Source organism: Hemitrygon akajei, chromosome 9 (genome assembly GCF_048418815.1).
Source record: "Hemitrygon akajei chromosome 9, sHemAka1.3, whole genome shotgun sequence".
Lineage (NCBI taxonomy): Eukaryota > Metazoa > Chordata > Chondrichthyes > Myliobatiformes > Dasyatidae > Hemitrygon > Hemitrygon akajei.
This window is the reverse complement of record NC_133132.1, coordinates 129,548,226-129,561,043: the sequence shown is the minus strand read 5'-3', so window position 1 is coordinate 129,561,043 and position 12,818 is coordinate 129,548,226. Positions and strand designations below refer to the sequence as shown.

The following is a 12,818-nucleotide window of genomic DNA, read 5'->3' as shown; positions in this document are numbered from 1 at the left end:
AATCATGGGATATTTTAAATCTATTTGTGGGCAAATGCGTGGTCCAGAATTTAATGGCTCATCTTAAAAGTGACACTGTGTTGTAATTAGTAGAGAATCTACTCACAAACCCAATGAAACAAGTTCACTTCTAATCTCCAGTGCTGTCTGTGTGGAATGTGCAGGTTCTCACTGTGCACATAGCATATGTAGATGGTAGAATCTATGGTGAATTGTGGTGATAAGTTTGTTTTATTTGGGGTGGGATGTTGGTTTGTAATATAAAATGCTCTGTGAATTGGTATTGTCTCAGTATGTTGAATGGCCTTGTTTTATATTGTATAGAAATATAGAAGTCCCTTGGAATTACCCTGATGCATTAGTCAATGTGTCCAAAGCTCTGGAGTGGGATTTGAATTTGTGACTCTGAGCAACAAATGCTACCAGGTGAAATGTGTGCTAGAGGCTAGCTGAATATTTTCTGGAGTAGCAATCCCCAGATACTTGTACTCTTGTCTCTTTATGCCTGAAATAGCTGAAGGTATCAAATTGTCAATATGTCATACAAGACTCCATTCATGCAACAGCACAGTGAAAATATTAATTTGCAGTTTAGCCATGCAGAGAAGAACTCTAGGGAAACTTCTCATCCTCATTCCAGAATATGTAGAGCAGGTATGAGAGCAAAAGCAATCAAAGAGGATATAAGCACTCACCACAGAATCTGATTATTTGGGAGAGTCACAGGATACTTTGCTTGAAACTGCAACCCCACTGGAACTCAATACCTTCAAGAGAGGCAAAACTAACTGAGAAAATTGAGAGATTGAGTTTTCTTCTTGGAACTTGTTTTGTATAATTTAATTCATCAATGTGTCTGAAATAGATAAAGGTTAGTAAACAGAAAAAAAAACAATTGGTTCTGCTTAATTATATATATGTTTTTTTTATATATATATAGTAAATATTCAAAGTTCAAATGATATTTATCATCAAAATAAATGACAGCACATACAACCTTGAGATTCAGTTTCTTGCAGGCATACTCAATAAATCCATAAAAGAATAATAACCAGAATAGAACCAATGGAAGACCAGTTGGTTCAACCAGTGTGCAAAAAAAAAACAATGAACTGCGCAAATACAAAAAGAAAGAAATAATAATAAATATTGAGAACATGAAAACTGTGAGAGTGGATATGTTGGAAAGATCTTTTGATTATAATTGAGGTAAAGATATTCCTATTTAATTATGATAAGTAGTCACCAACAAATAGTAAGTGTTCACCACAATTATTTATCATTGGTATAAAATTCTTCACACAATGAGTAACTGGACAGAATGGAAGTTTAAGGAGATCAAATGTAGTGGAGTCATAGAGTAACACAGCATAGATACAGGACCCCCCTCCCAACCCAATGAGTCCATGCCATCCAGTTAGTCCCAATTTCTTGCATTCGACCATATCCCTTTAAGCCTCACACTCTCCATGTACCTGTCCAAATGATATTATGGTCCCTGCCTTATCCATTTCTGGTAGCTTGTTCCATGTACTCACTAGCCTCTGCATGAAAAGGTTTCCCCTCATATCCCTTTTATATCTTTCCCCTTTCACTGTTAATCTATGCCTCCTGGTTTTGCAATCCCTTGCCATGGAGGGGAAAAAAAAGTTACCATTCACCTTATCTATGCCTCTCATAATGTTATGCTCTTCTTTAAGATTGCTCCTCATTTCCTATGTTCCACGGAATAAAGACCTAGTGTGGTGAACCTCTCCCTATAGCTCAGGCTCTCCAGTCCCAGCATTAATCTTCTTCAGATTAATGACATCTTTACTATAATACAGTGACCAAAACTCTTCACAGTACTCCAAGTGCAACCTCACCAATGATTTATACTTTATACAACTGGAACATAATGTCCCAATTCATGTACACAATGTCCTGATTGATGAAGAAGGTGGTATGCTTAAAGCCTTTTTCACCATCCAGTATACCTGCGACACCCTTTTAATGAACTGTGCACAATTCCTGGATCCCTACCATTCATAGTGTAAGTCTTTTGCTGGTTTGACTTTACAAAATGTTTCACCTCATACTTATCGGTATTCAAATCCACCCCTCAGCCCACTTCCTTAACTGATTAAGATCTCCTTGTACCTATGATAATCTTCTTCGCTATGAACAACACCTAATTTCACATCTTCAACAAACTTACTGATTTACATCCATATCATTTATATAGATAACAAATTTCAAGTACCATAAATGTCTACAGTATATACACTCAGTTTAAGTTACTCTCGCCTTCCGGTCAGCTGGAACCAGTCTGGCCACTCTCACTAACAAGATATTTTCACCCATAGAACTGCTGCTCACTGGCTTGCTCTTTTTTTGCTTTTTGTATCATTCTGTGTGTGAAAATCCCAGGAAATCAGCAGTTTCTGAGATATCCAAACCATCCTGCCTGGCACCAACAATCATTCCAGAATCAAAGTCACTTAGATCATATTTCTTCCTCATTCTGATGCTTGGTTTGAACAACAACTGAACCTCGAGCATGCCTACATGCTTTTCTGCATTGAGTTGCTGCCACATGAATAGATGATTATGTATTTGCATTGATGAGTATGTGTACCTAAGAATGTGGCCACTGAGTCTGTCTTCAGTGTTTTGATTCATTATGCAACTCTGTAAATTTCTAACACTAACAGCAATATGAAAAGACTCACAGAAGTGAAATAGATCTGTTTTTTTTAAATTTAGAGTTACTGTGCAGAATAGGCCCTCTCAGCCACACTGCCAGCAACCCCCTGATTTCACCCTAGCCCTATTTATAATGACTAACTACTAACTGCTACGTCTTTGAACTGTAGGAGGAAGCCCACGCATTCACAGAGAGGACGTACAAACTCATTACAGATGATATGGGAACTGAACTCCAAATTCTTAATGCCCGAGCTGCAATAGCATCACACTAACTGCTACCCTACTATGTCATATTTGTACAAATATCTCATCTCTCCATTTAAACCATTGGATTTTGGATGCATCAGTGTAAATTGGCTCCATAAACTTAAACCATACATTGAAAGATCCACATTCAATTGTTACGTACCCCGTAACTGGGTCACTTACCAGCAAAGATAGAGAGGTCCGTTGAAGTCTGATGGTACTATTTTTAACAGCATTTATTGATAAAAATACACAAAAATAATATCAATGCAAATATACAGATAATATATGTCATCAATACTAAATCTAAAAGCGCGGGTATAATAATAATCAATAAGAAATAGCTCTATCGTTGTCTAGGGGATAATGTATTGTCCGATGGAAATATAAAAGTCACTTCAGTTCATTCAGGCTGCAGCTTTTGGTTGGAGAGAGAGACGATTTTTTTAGAACTTGCCCCTTTTCCTTTTTATGATGTCGATCCTTCGAAATGTCGTCGGTGGTGATCTCTTCTTTAGCTAAGCTGTCTTCCGTGGTAAGGCCTCAATCCCGGGCAACGGGAAAGGACACAAGTGGGCCTTCCACCAGCTGTCGCTATTAAACGCTGTCACGGGATTTCTAGCGTTTCTCCTGGTGCGTCTAAAGGGGTTGTTCCCCAGACCCTCTTTTATCCTTACTCACGGGGTCTCAGATGTCAATCAGGTTGGGATGATGCAATCCCTCAACCAGCCCACTCTGGTCATTCCTTGAGGGCTTCGATGAATAGCAGAGTGCTCAATACACAATTCCGTCTCCAAGAGACAATGGCCATTTCCCTTGGCTTTGTATCGCTGAGGGGCCAGGACATTCCAAACCCCTTGTGGATTCTGCGTGTCTTTCTCTCATTTCCTGGGTCTCCTGACCTGAATTAATAGCGATCTTGCGATTCTCAAAAAGGAGGGGGCTACTTTGTACCCTTCGGCCCCTCAGAGTTGGGGCACAGTCGTAACACAATTCTTAACTCTCCCTATCTCTGTACTTATGATTGAAACATAACTTACCACTAATCGGTTACATCTGAATGTGTGAGGCAATGTGAATGAGACAGAATGCTGCATTTATCAGTAAACAGCCCCAACTATGATTAATATGCAGTCATTCACTGATGATGCATCTGATGAAGACTGAGCATTAGATGCAACCTTAGAGAGGAAACAGCTGGGTGAGAGCCGATTGACATCCAGTAAGTCATTATGCATTCCACTAGGTCTGACTCTGAGCTTTCAAATATGTCATGTATGTAAGGTGTAATTCTTACCTTAAATCTTGAATCATGTTCATTTGCCTAAGAAGCATGTTAGTGATGAAGTCTGGAGCTGTGGTCCTGCAGAAAGCCAAAGAAAAATATCAAGCAGGTTGAATTTATTTTCATTTATTTATTTTTTCATTTATCACATGCAAGGATGGCATGGTAGCGTAGTGTTTAGTGCCGGGGGGGCCCATATTCCAATGACAATATATCATGCCCACAATGTTCAGCAAAAAAACAATCAACAACAACAGTAGCAACACAAGTCCCTTTCCTTCCTCCCACCCACTCACTCACAAACACAGACAGACCAACCACAGGACAATCTGCCCCTGACTGGCCCCAGACTTTCAGACTCAAAGACACTTGGCCTGGACCTGCAGTTGCGGAGTCACAGACATCAGAACTCTACTTCCGGATTCGCCGACTTCTGTTTTCAACCTGAGGGCCTCAACTTGATCCCAGAATTTACCAAACACAGACTTTGAAATCCAGGCCTTGAACTCCAGACTTGCAAGGTCCTCAGATCCCAGGACTCACCAATTGGTAGGCAGAGGGGCTCACAGGCCCTCATGTCTCTTGCCCACATGGACGTCTTGACATGGTGGGGCGGTCCAATACCTTCTCTAATATGCTGATAAGTGAGAGCAAATTTACAGCCACTGGGTTATATTTCTTATGTTTTGTTAATGCACATACCTGGTCAGTTTTCTGTATTAAGTAGTAGAGTGTTGGGGCAGCGCAATAGCTTAACCGTTAGCTTAACTCTTCATGGCACCAATAACCTAAGTTCAATTTGCACTGCTGGATCACCCCCATCCCAAAGACGTATGGGTTTGTGGACATGCTATGTTGCATGGCAACGCTTGCAGGCTGCCACCAGTGCATCTAAGAACATTTCACTGTATGTTTTAACATTCTGAAGTACTGTACATGTGACAAATAAAGCTAATCTCTAATGTTTAGATGCCACAATGTTATAACTGGATAGGATCAACTTGGCCAGAGGCACAGCTAGTTCTGCAACACAGAAACCTGGAGTTGCCACGTCCTATTTTCTCCCTTAACCATCACACACAGCTTTTTCAAGATTATTCCCCTGTGCTGCAGCTACATTAACTTATTCAATAAAATCACCACTGATCCATCTTTGTAATGGACACCAAAGACCCCTCAAGTACATCTCTGCTCTTTAATTCTTCTAAGCACTTCTTCATCAGCCAAGCAAAATCAGCTCGTTTCCTGTCTTAAACTTGACATGATCCAGAGGAGAGCCAAATCAACTCTATTCCAACTATTTTCCCCTATACATCGCTTCTGATTGATCTCTGGGACTAGGGTTTTCTAGCAGTCACTTCTGAATTAATTGTTGAAAAATATAGGGCCAGGTGACACCAATGGCTGGCCAATAGTTCCATAGAAACTATCAACGAGCATTTAAAGAACATTTAATCTCTAGCTTCACTTAAGTTAGTTCGTGCTGTAACTAATTGAGCTGAGGAGCCAGATAAATTGTGTGTCTAACTACTCAACTCTGTTAATATCAAAAGTAATCCTACTAGAGTCAGTTACTTCACCAAAAAAAAACCTTAACTTCCATTTTTAACTTTGGTTTTAACTAACTGACTCAGTTAAATATTTATGTAAGTAAATTTATTTATAAATTATTTTTGCAACCATTCTGGTTTCCAGTCAGCAGAGATAGTTAGAATGCCATCAGACTGATGGGGGGGGGGGGGTGGTGGCCTGGACTGTAACCTAGCCACAACCCATGGATTACCCCACTTCATGAAAGCATAACCCTAAGGCAAGTAGAAGGCCAGATCATGTCCTAATTCATGCCAGAATCCTATGCCAAGTTTAGTGTTAGGTCATCTCTAGTTTTATCCTTTTTGGGGGACTGTTTGATGCCAATAAATGATTGTAGTTAGGAGTTATCTATGTTGTAATGCGTCTGGGGTAGGATCAAAGTCCTGATGCATGGTTTCAATCCAAAATGTTGACTTCCACTTTTTGCTTCTACAGATGCTGCCTGACCTGCTGAGTTCTACCAGCATTGTGTTTTTTGTTCCAGATTTCAGCATCTACAGTCTCTTGTCTTCTAAAATCTATACTAAAATAGTTATTATATCCAGCTGCTTGGTTACATGGTGACCATCACTGTTACTAGCATTTAATCACAGATTCATTTGATTAAATGGTATTTAACTTCCCTTGCTATGATAATTGGATTTGAACTCTTACCTCTAGATTATTTATTGCATTCATTTCTTCACATGTTCAAGCAGCTGGTTCTCGATTTTGTTATTTTCAGATAACCAATCGGAAAGACTTTTTCTATTTATTCTAGTGTCCACAATGTTGAAGAATAAGATTTGTTAAAGCAGCATAAAATGTTAAGGCTGTGTGTGCAGCACATGTATAAATGGCAATTAAATTTACCCATCAACTTAAAAATTAGCATATTTAAGATTGCTTGAATAGTTCACTCATAATAATTATTTATATTACAGTGCCGTGGTCCTGGATGGGAAAATCTATGCTACAGGAGGGATAGTCAGCAGTGAAGGACCTGCACTGGGAAATATGGAAACATATGATCCCCGCACTAACGGTTGGACACTCCTGCCAAACATGCCTTGCCCAGTGTTCAGGCATGGGTGTGTAGTCATTAAAAAGTACATTCAAAGTGGTTAACACTGTGACACGATATCAGTTCTTGAATTGTTTTATCCTGCTGCAGCAGTGTACTAAAACAATGAATATGTTGCTCTTTACCATCTACATTCAACGTAGATTCCACAGTCACCATTAGGTGAGATAGGGTAAAAGTCCCTATGGATGTATGATAGTATAACTTCTAGTAGTGTCACAAGACATGGCACTGTTTTAGATATTGGGCAAATCGGGTAAGAATGCCTGTTTTATAACAATCATCTGTTTTGCTTTCAAACAGTTTACCTTTATATTGTTATGGCCATTTAGAAGGTAAATCGGTTTGTAGAGTGTAACAACTGCAGTACCAGAGTAGCAGCATGTAAACAGCTCACCAAAAGCAAATTGCAGTCCCACAGAGCACAAGAAATCCTAAGAATGTGCTGAAGATTTCAAGCACTACATCGTACAGAGGGACCTGACCAAAAGGGAGCTTGGATAGTTCCGTACATCGGGTGTATCTGAAATGAACAGAAGCAGAAGCTACACTGAAAGTCATGCAGTTTCCAAACCAAATCTAGAAAAATAAAAGCAAATCAAGAGGCAATTTCCTTCACCTGCAAAAGCAGTAAAATTTAAAAAAATTTTGGAAAGAATCTATATTTGAAAGAAGAATTTTAGATCCACTTTGTTTTATTATCAGTGGTGCCACTGGTGGTGATTTTAAACAACTTTTAGAGATGTGTGATACTGTCATTCAGGTAGTTACTGAGCAGAAGTCATAAGACTAAATTTATTAGTTTTCAAGAGGGTGTACCGACAAAGTCTTATGTTTTGATTTGTACTGGATTTTTCCATATATGATATCATACCATAGATGATATAAAGCAAAATTCCAGCATTATGGTAAATATGAACTGATCTGGTATTTGTTTCTGCCATTACTTTTACAGCATCCAATATAGTGCAATTCAGATGGAGATATTTCCCTTATTTTGACATGACCCATTTTAAGCTAATAAACAAAAGTATCTGATCATTATAGATTTATTTTACTAAAAATTACAGAATATTCTAATAGTTATTTTAGGAAGGTAAGATATTTTATCCTAGTAAACCCCTATTAAAATTAAAATTTAATGATCACAATTACTTCTTACATTTCATGCAATATTGGGGTTCAGGTCAGGATGGATCATGAAATGTTGAAGAATTTATATCTGGTTTTAATAGAAAGTTATAGGATTAAACAAAAACATCAATTGCACAGTAGCTAATAGAACTGAGTAATATACGCTATTAAAGATGGAAGTCAAACTAACTTGTGGCATTTTGGATAGCTACATAACGTGTACATCTCTGTGATACAGATTAGGTTTCTTATATAAATTTAGTATGACACATATCAGCTTCAGCTCTTCCATGTGTACTATAAGGAAATTATCTATATGGTCACGTATTAAGTAGTATCTTAAGTTTCAACCCTATGAATAATTAATATACCATGTACAGCAGTTCAAAGTAAACTTCAAAATAAAACCACATTTTTTCATTAGCAGTGAGTATCTAGAACTATGGACCAAATATACTTATGTACAGTATTTTCTGACTATTGTAATCTTATTTAATAAATTATTAGGATATTTTTAACCATGTTGCTTTGGGCCATATCTAAAGTATTCCCAGCTCAACCTATATGCAAATTAAATAAATCAAAATTTTAACATACAATACACATCATATAATGAGATAAAATCCTTGAAATTAATGATGTTTTCTGGCAGATAATGTAATGCAGAAAGTCCATTCACATTTAAGATAGAGGTCTTTTGACATTAAGGAAGTATTTTGTAGATTTTGTACATTCTTAATTTGCATCATCAATTATCCATTGAAACTCATTATTAAAATTCTACTTAACAAACATTTTTACTCATCCATTCTGGAAGAACTTGGGAGAATTGGTCACAACCCCCATTTCATTTATGCATAACATGTATAACCTTTCCATTTGTATAGGCACATAGTTTTGTAAAGCAATGTAAAACCTTCAATTTAAGTTTCTCATTCAAGTTACTGGCAGTTAATAATCATCTCTTCCATAGTTGCGTTATCATATAATTATTTACATCCGCCAAGTGTTGAATATAGTGCAGAATGCAGTATTTCACTTTTATTCCATAGTGCACAATCTCACATAAATAAAATGTTTATCTCAAAGTTTGCCAACTTCTCAATTCACAAATATCGCATTCTTAAAGCATAGCTTTATACATTATACATAATGTAGTGTATATGTTACATTATTTAAAATAGGATACTCCGAAATCCATCCAGAACTAGTCAATCCTAGACTCATCAAATTGCTACAAAACCATGAGTTCACATAGCTTCAGTAACAGACCATGCCAAATTTCTTAAAATTTCTCATGTTGAGAGATTGCCAGTACCAAAATATTATTGGCATATTTGCGAACTGTGTTAAAGTAGCTGGTGATAAGGTAGTAAGGTCAGCCCAGAGATCCCAGTGTCATACAATGCTTGAACAAATGTTAGTTCCATTGATACTGTGTATTCATGAAGCAGTGAACATAAAGTATATGGATTTATTTCCTCTTTTCCCCACTTCCCATTCACCTAAAACACAACAATTCAGAGAAAAATCCTGAATCGTATCTCGTAATCAAACCCCAGCAGCAAATTTTATATAAATTTTCGATTTGTAGAAAGGAATGCATTTCACTTATTTCAAAGGTCAAAGGCTAACTTTGATGGTTCCATGCATCCTTGCCAATACCTTGCTTAAAAATCCTTTGGAGGAATAATCATTGAAGCTCATTTGCACGTGAATCTAGGACAGGGCTCAATGAGGTTGTAGGAGAGAGAGTATGGAAAATCAGTACATGGGGAAATGCTCATGCTAAACATTACTGCTCATCTAAATTAAGCCACAAGGTGCAATAATAATTTTGGCAGATAGGACTTAACAGCTGATGTTCAGAGATGCCAAATTGTAGCTTAAGTCTGGCATATTTTGATATGCTACCTTAGTTTACAGAGAATGAAAAAAAATAGATGAACTTCCTAGGTGGAGTTACTTTGATTCTTAAAATGATATGCAATCAACAACTATACCTTCACACTCCACTGAGACACTTAACATTAACATTCATCATGCAGACCTTCTCTGGGTGGTTATTAGTTTCTGGGAAGAAATAAGATTTAACCTACTTTTAGATGTGCAGGCACGTACGTTGAAAGATCCAACCATGCAGAGCACTGACCATTTGTGACAGTAATGTTTTCAAATGTGAAGTTTTCCAAATTTAGTCTTCAGCCCTGGGGTATGGAATGGTACACATCATTAAAAAACATGAATTCAGCCCTACCTGGCATATTCTTCTATAAATACTATTTGCATTCTTCTCAAATGCCAGACATTGGGTAGAAAAGAAAATGTATTCTTAACAAATCTTATTCAGCAATAAACTAACCAACTCACTCAAGAGAACATTGACAGGATGGCAGATACAAAATTGGAAGAATTACATAGTTATGCAGTAAAACATTTTCTGGTCTATTATTTGTTATGGAATATAAAGGGGCTTGAAGTTATTTCTTGATACATGTCAACCAAAGATGAAAAGGGTTTGTTCCCCAAGAACATTATCTCTCACTTGATTTGAAATAAAAGAGCAAAGAGAAAATACCACAAGAAACTAACCATTCTGTATTTTACTTAGCATCTGCATCTACATATGGTAAAATGGCATTGAGCTCAAAGGTGGTATTGTATTAGTACTGAAGTGGACTGCACATAATTTTAATGAAATATAAGTTTTCCTTGACTCAAACATTGGTAGCAAGATCACATGGAAATGAACCCCCCCCTTCAAAATCAGCATCTTATTGCCTCTCAGAACATCGCATAGCTAAGGATCCACAGTATTTCAAGCACTAAAGTGAATGCTAAGCAGATTCATGACACAGAATTGAAAAAGTCCTTAATTGTATTATCACAAAACCTATACTACCGTAGAATGCTTAGCCTTCCAATTGCAGTCTCTAATTTTCTTTTCAGTGTGAAGGATGAAATGTGATTTTGCAACCCTACTGTCATTGTCAGCCACAAATACTTAAAACTGATGCTCTTCAGGTGATCTAGTTCTGCACTACAGGATAAATTTCAAGTTCAGGTTTCTGCCACCTCTCCCCTTCTTAAAGTGCAGCACTAAAGCAGCAAAATAGTTATTTAGTCATTTCTTTAGAAACAATACAAAATGTTCCCCATTCTGAAGGAATCAAACAGAAATGGACAGTTAAAAGAGGAATGTTATTTGTTTGACCTTCAAAGTATATTTATCATTTGCAGTGAAAAAGCACAATAATGCAGTGAAGAGAGTAACAGTGTATCAGAGATGTTTCATTTCTCAATTGCAGTAAAACGTAACTAGAATGTTTTCAATAAAAGTCTGTAGAAAAGATTTTTTTGCATTTAGTGTAAGTAGAAATGACTATTAAATTATACCATATACTTCATTTTTGTATGCAATAAAGTGAAATATTCATTTAGATATTGTGTTATATACTTTCTATAAAATTTTCTGTTAACGCAGAAACATACTTTGGGACTGTTACTTCTATTTAGTGTTGATACACAAGTTCTACTTGAGTTTCTTTACATTTTACCTCACTTCATGATAGCAGTTGTTCCTACTGATCCTCTCCCCCTCATAACCTTCTCCTTAAAGCACTCTGTGATTTGACTCAGTTGACTCATTTGGTAATACGTTCCACATTCCAATCGGCTATGGACAGAGTTTTCATACCTTACAGACCCCTTCTGTCAGACTTCGGAGTAATTTTAAAGACTTTTCCTGGGTTACTCCATAGCCATTTCCCCCCTAAAATTTAGAGATTGTTCTGTCTCTTATTTCATGGATCTTAGCTATTTTAAAATATAGATATTATGTATAAATTTGAAATAACTTAAGATGAAGGTTTAATGGATTTTTTCCCTCATAGGTATTACCTGGTGAGCACTTCCAGCATTATGTTTTATTTTAAATAATTCAACTGTTTTTCAGTTTTGTTCCTTTGGAAGTGGACCCCATTGCTTTTAGTTTCTTTCAAAACAATCTGTTAATCTATGTTGTTAGTTTTAATGGTTTCCAAATCTATGTTCCAGATTCCCTTTGGTATTTTACATTGTAAAAAGTGTACAATTTTCTACCTACTACCAAATCGCATCATTCTACACTGATCTACAGTGCACTTAAATTCATTTGGGAACTATATCACAAACTTCCTTTTTTTAAAAAAAAACTTTCTTTCCAATTTAGTTTCACTGATAAATTTTGAAAATGTATTTCCATCCACAAATAATTCTAGAAAAGGAAAAAAAAAGTAACTGATGAAATCAAGATAAAAGGACAAATTTAGCTAAAGTGAAGCGATGAAACACTGAAATAAATATCAAAATCATATTTATTTTCACTGACGTATTGTGAAATTTGTTGTTTTGTGGCATCAATATATCACAATACATAAAACAATTACTGTAAGTTACAATAAGAAATATATAAATAATAAAATAGTGCCAAAAAAAAGCACAAAATATTGAGGTAGTGTTCATGGTTAATGGTCTATTCAGAAATCTAATGACAGAGGGGAAGGAGTTGCTCCTAAAATGTTCAGTGTGTGTCTTCAGGCTCCTGTACTTCCTCCCTGATGGTAATAATGAGAAGAGGGTGTGTCTTGGAAGCTGAGGGTCTTTAATAATGGATGCCACCTTCTTGAGGCACACCTTTTGAAGACATCCTCAATGCTGTGGAGGCTAGTTGGTGCCCATGGTGGAGATGGTTGAGAATGAAACCCTCTGTAGCTTTTGTTGATCCTATGCATTGGAATCTCCAAAAGTCAGGTTCATTTCTTAAGCCTA

At 36.7% G+C, this 12,818-nt stretch overlaps 1 protein-coding gene across 4 annotated transcripts in view; it reads left to right on the top strand.

Annotated features, from left to right (window-relative positions):
• Positions 1-11,449, top strand: part of LOC140733532 (kelch-like protein 29) — a 431,638-nt gene extending 420,189 nt beyond the window's left edge. For all 4 annotated transcript variants that reach the window (XM_073056976.1, XM_073056977.1, XM_073056980.1 and 1 more), the window contains one exon: positions 6,736-11,449. In XM_073056976.1, coding sequence (XP_072913077.1) covers positions 6,736-6,919 — 184 coding nt within the window. In that variant the 3' untranslated portion in view covers positions 6,920-11,449. The remainder of the gene's footprint in view (positions 1-6,735) is intronic.
• Positions 11,450-12,818: the final 1,369 nt, after the last annotated feature.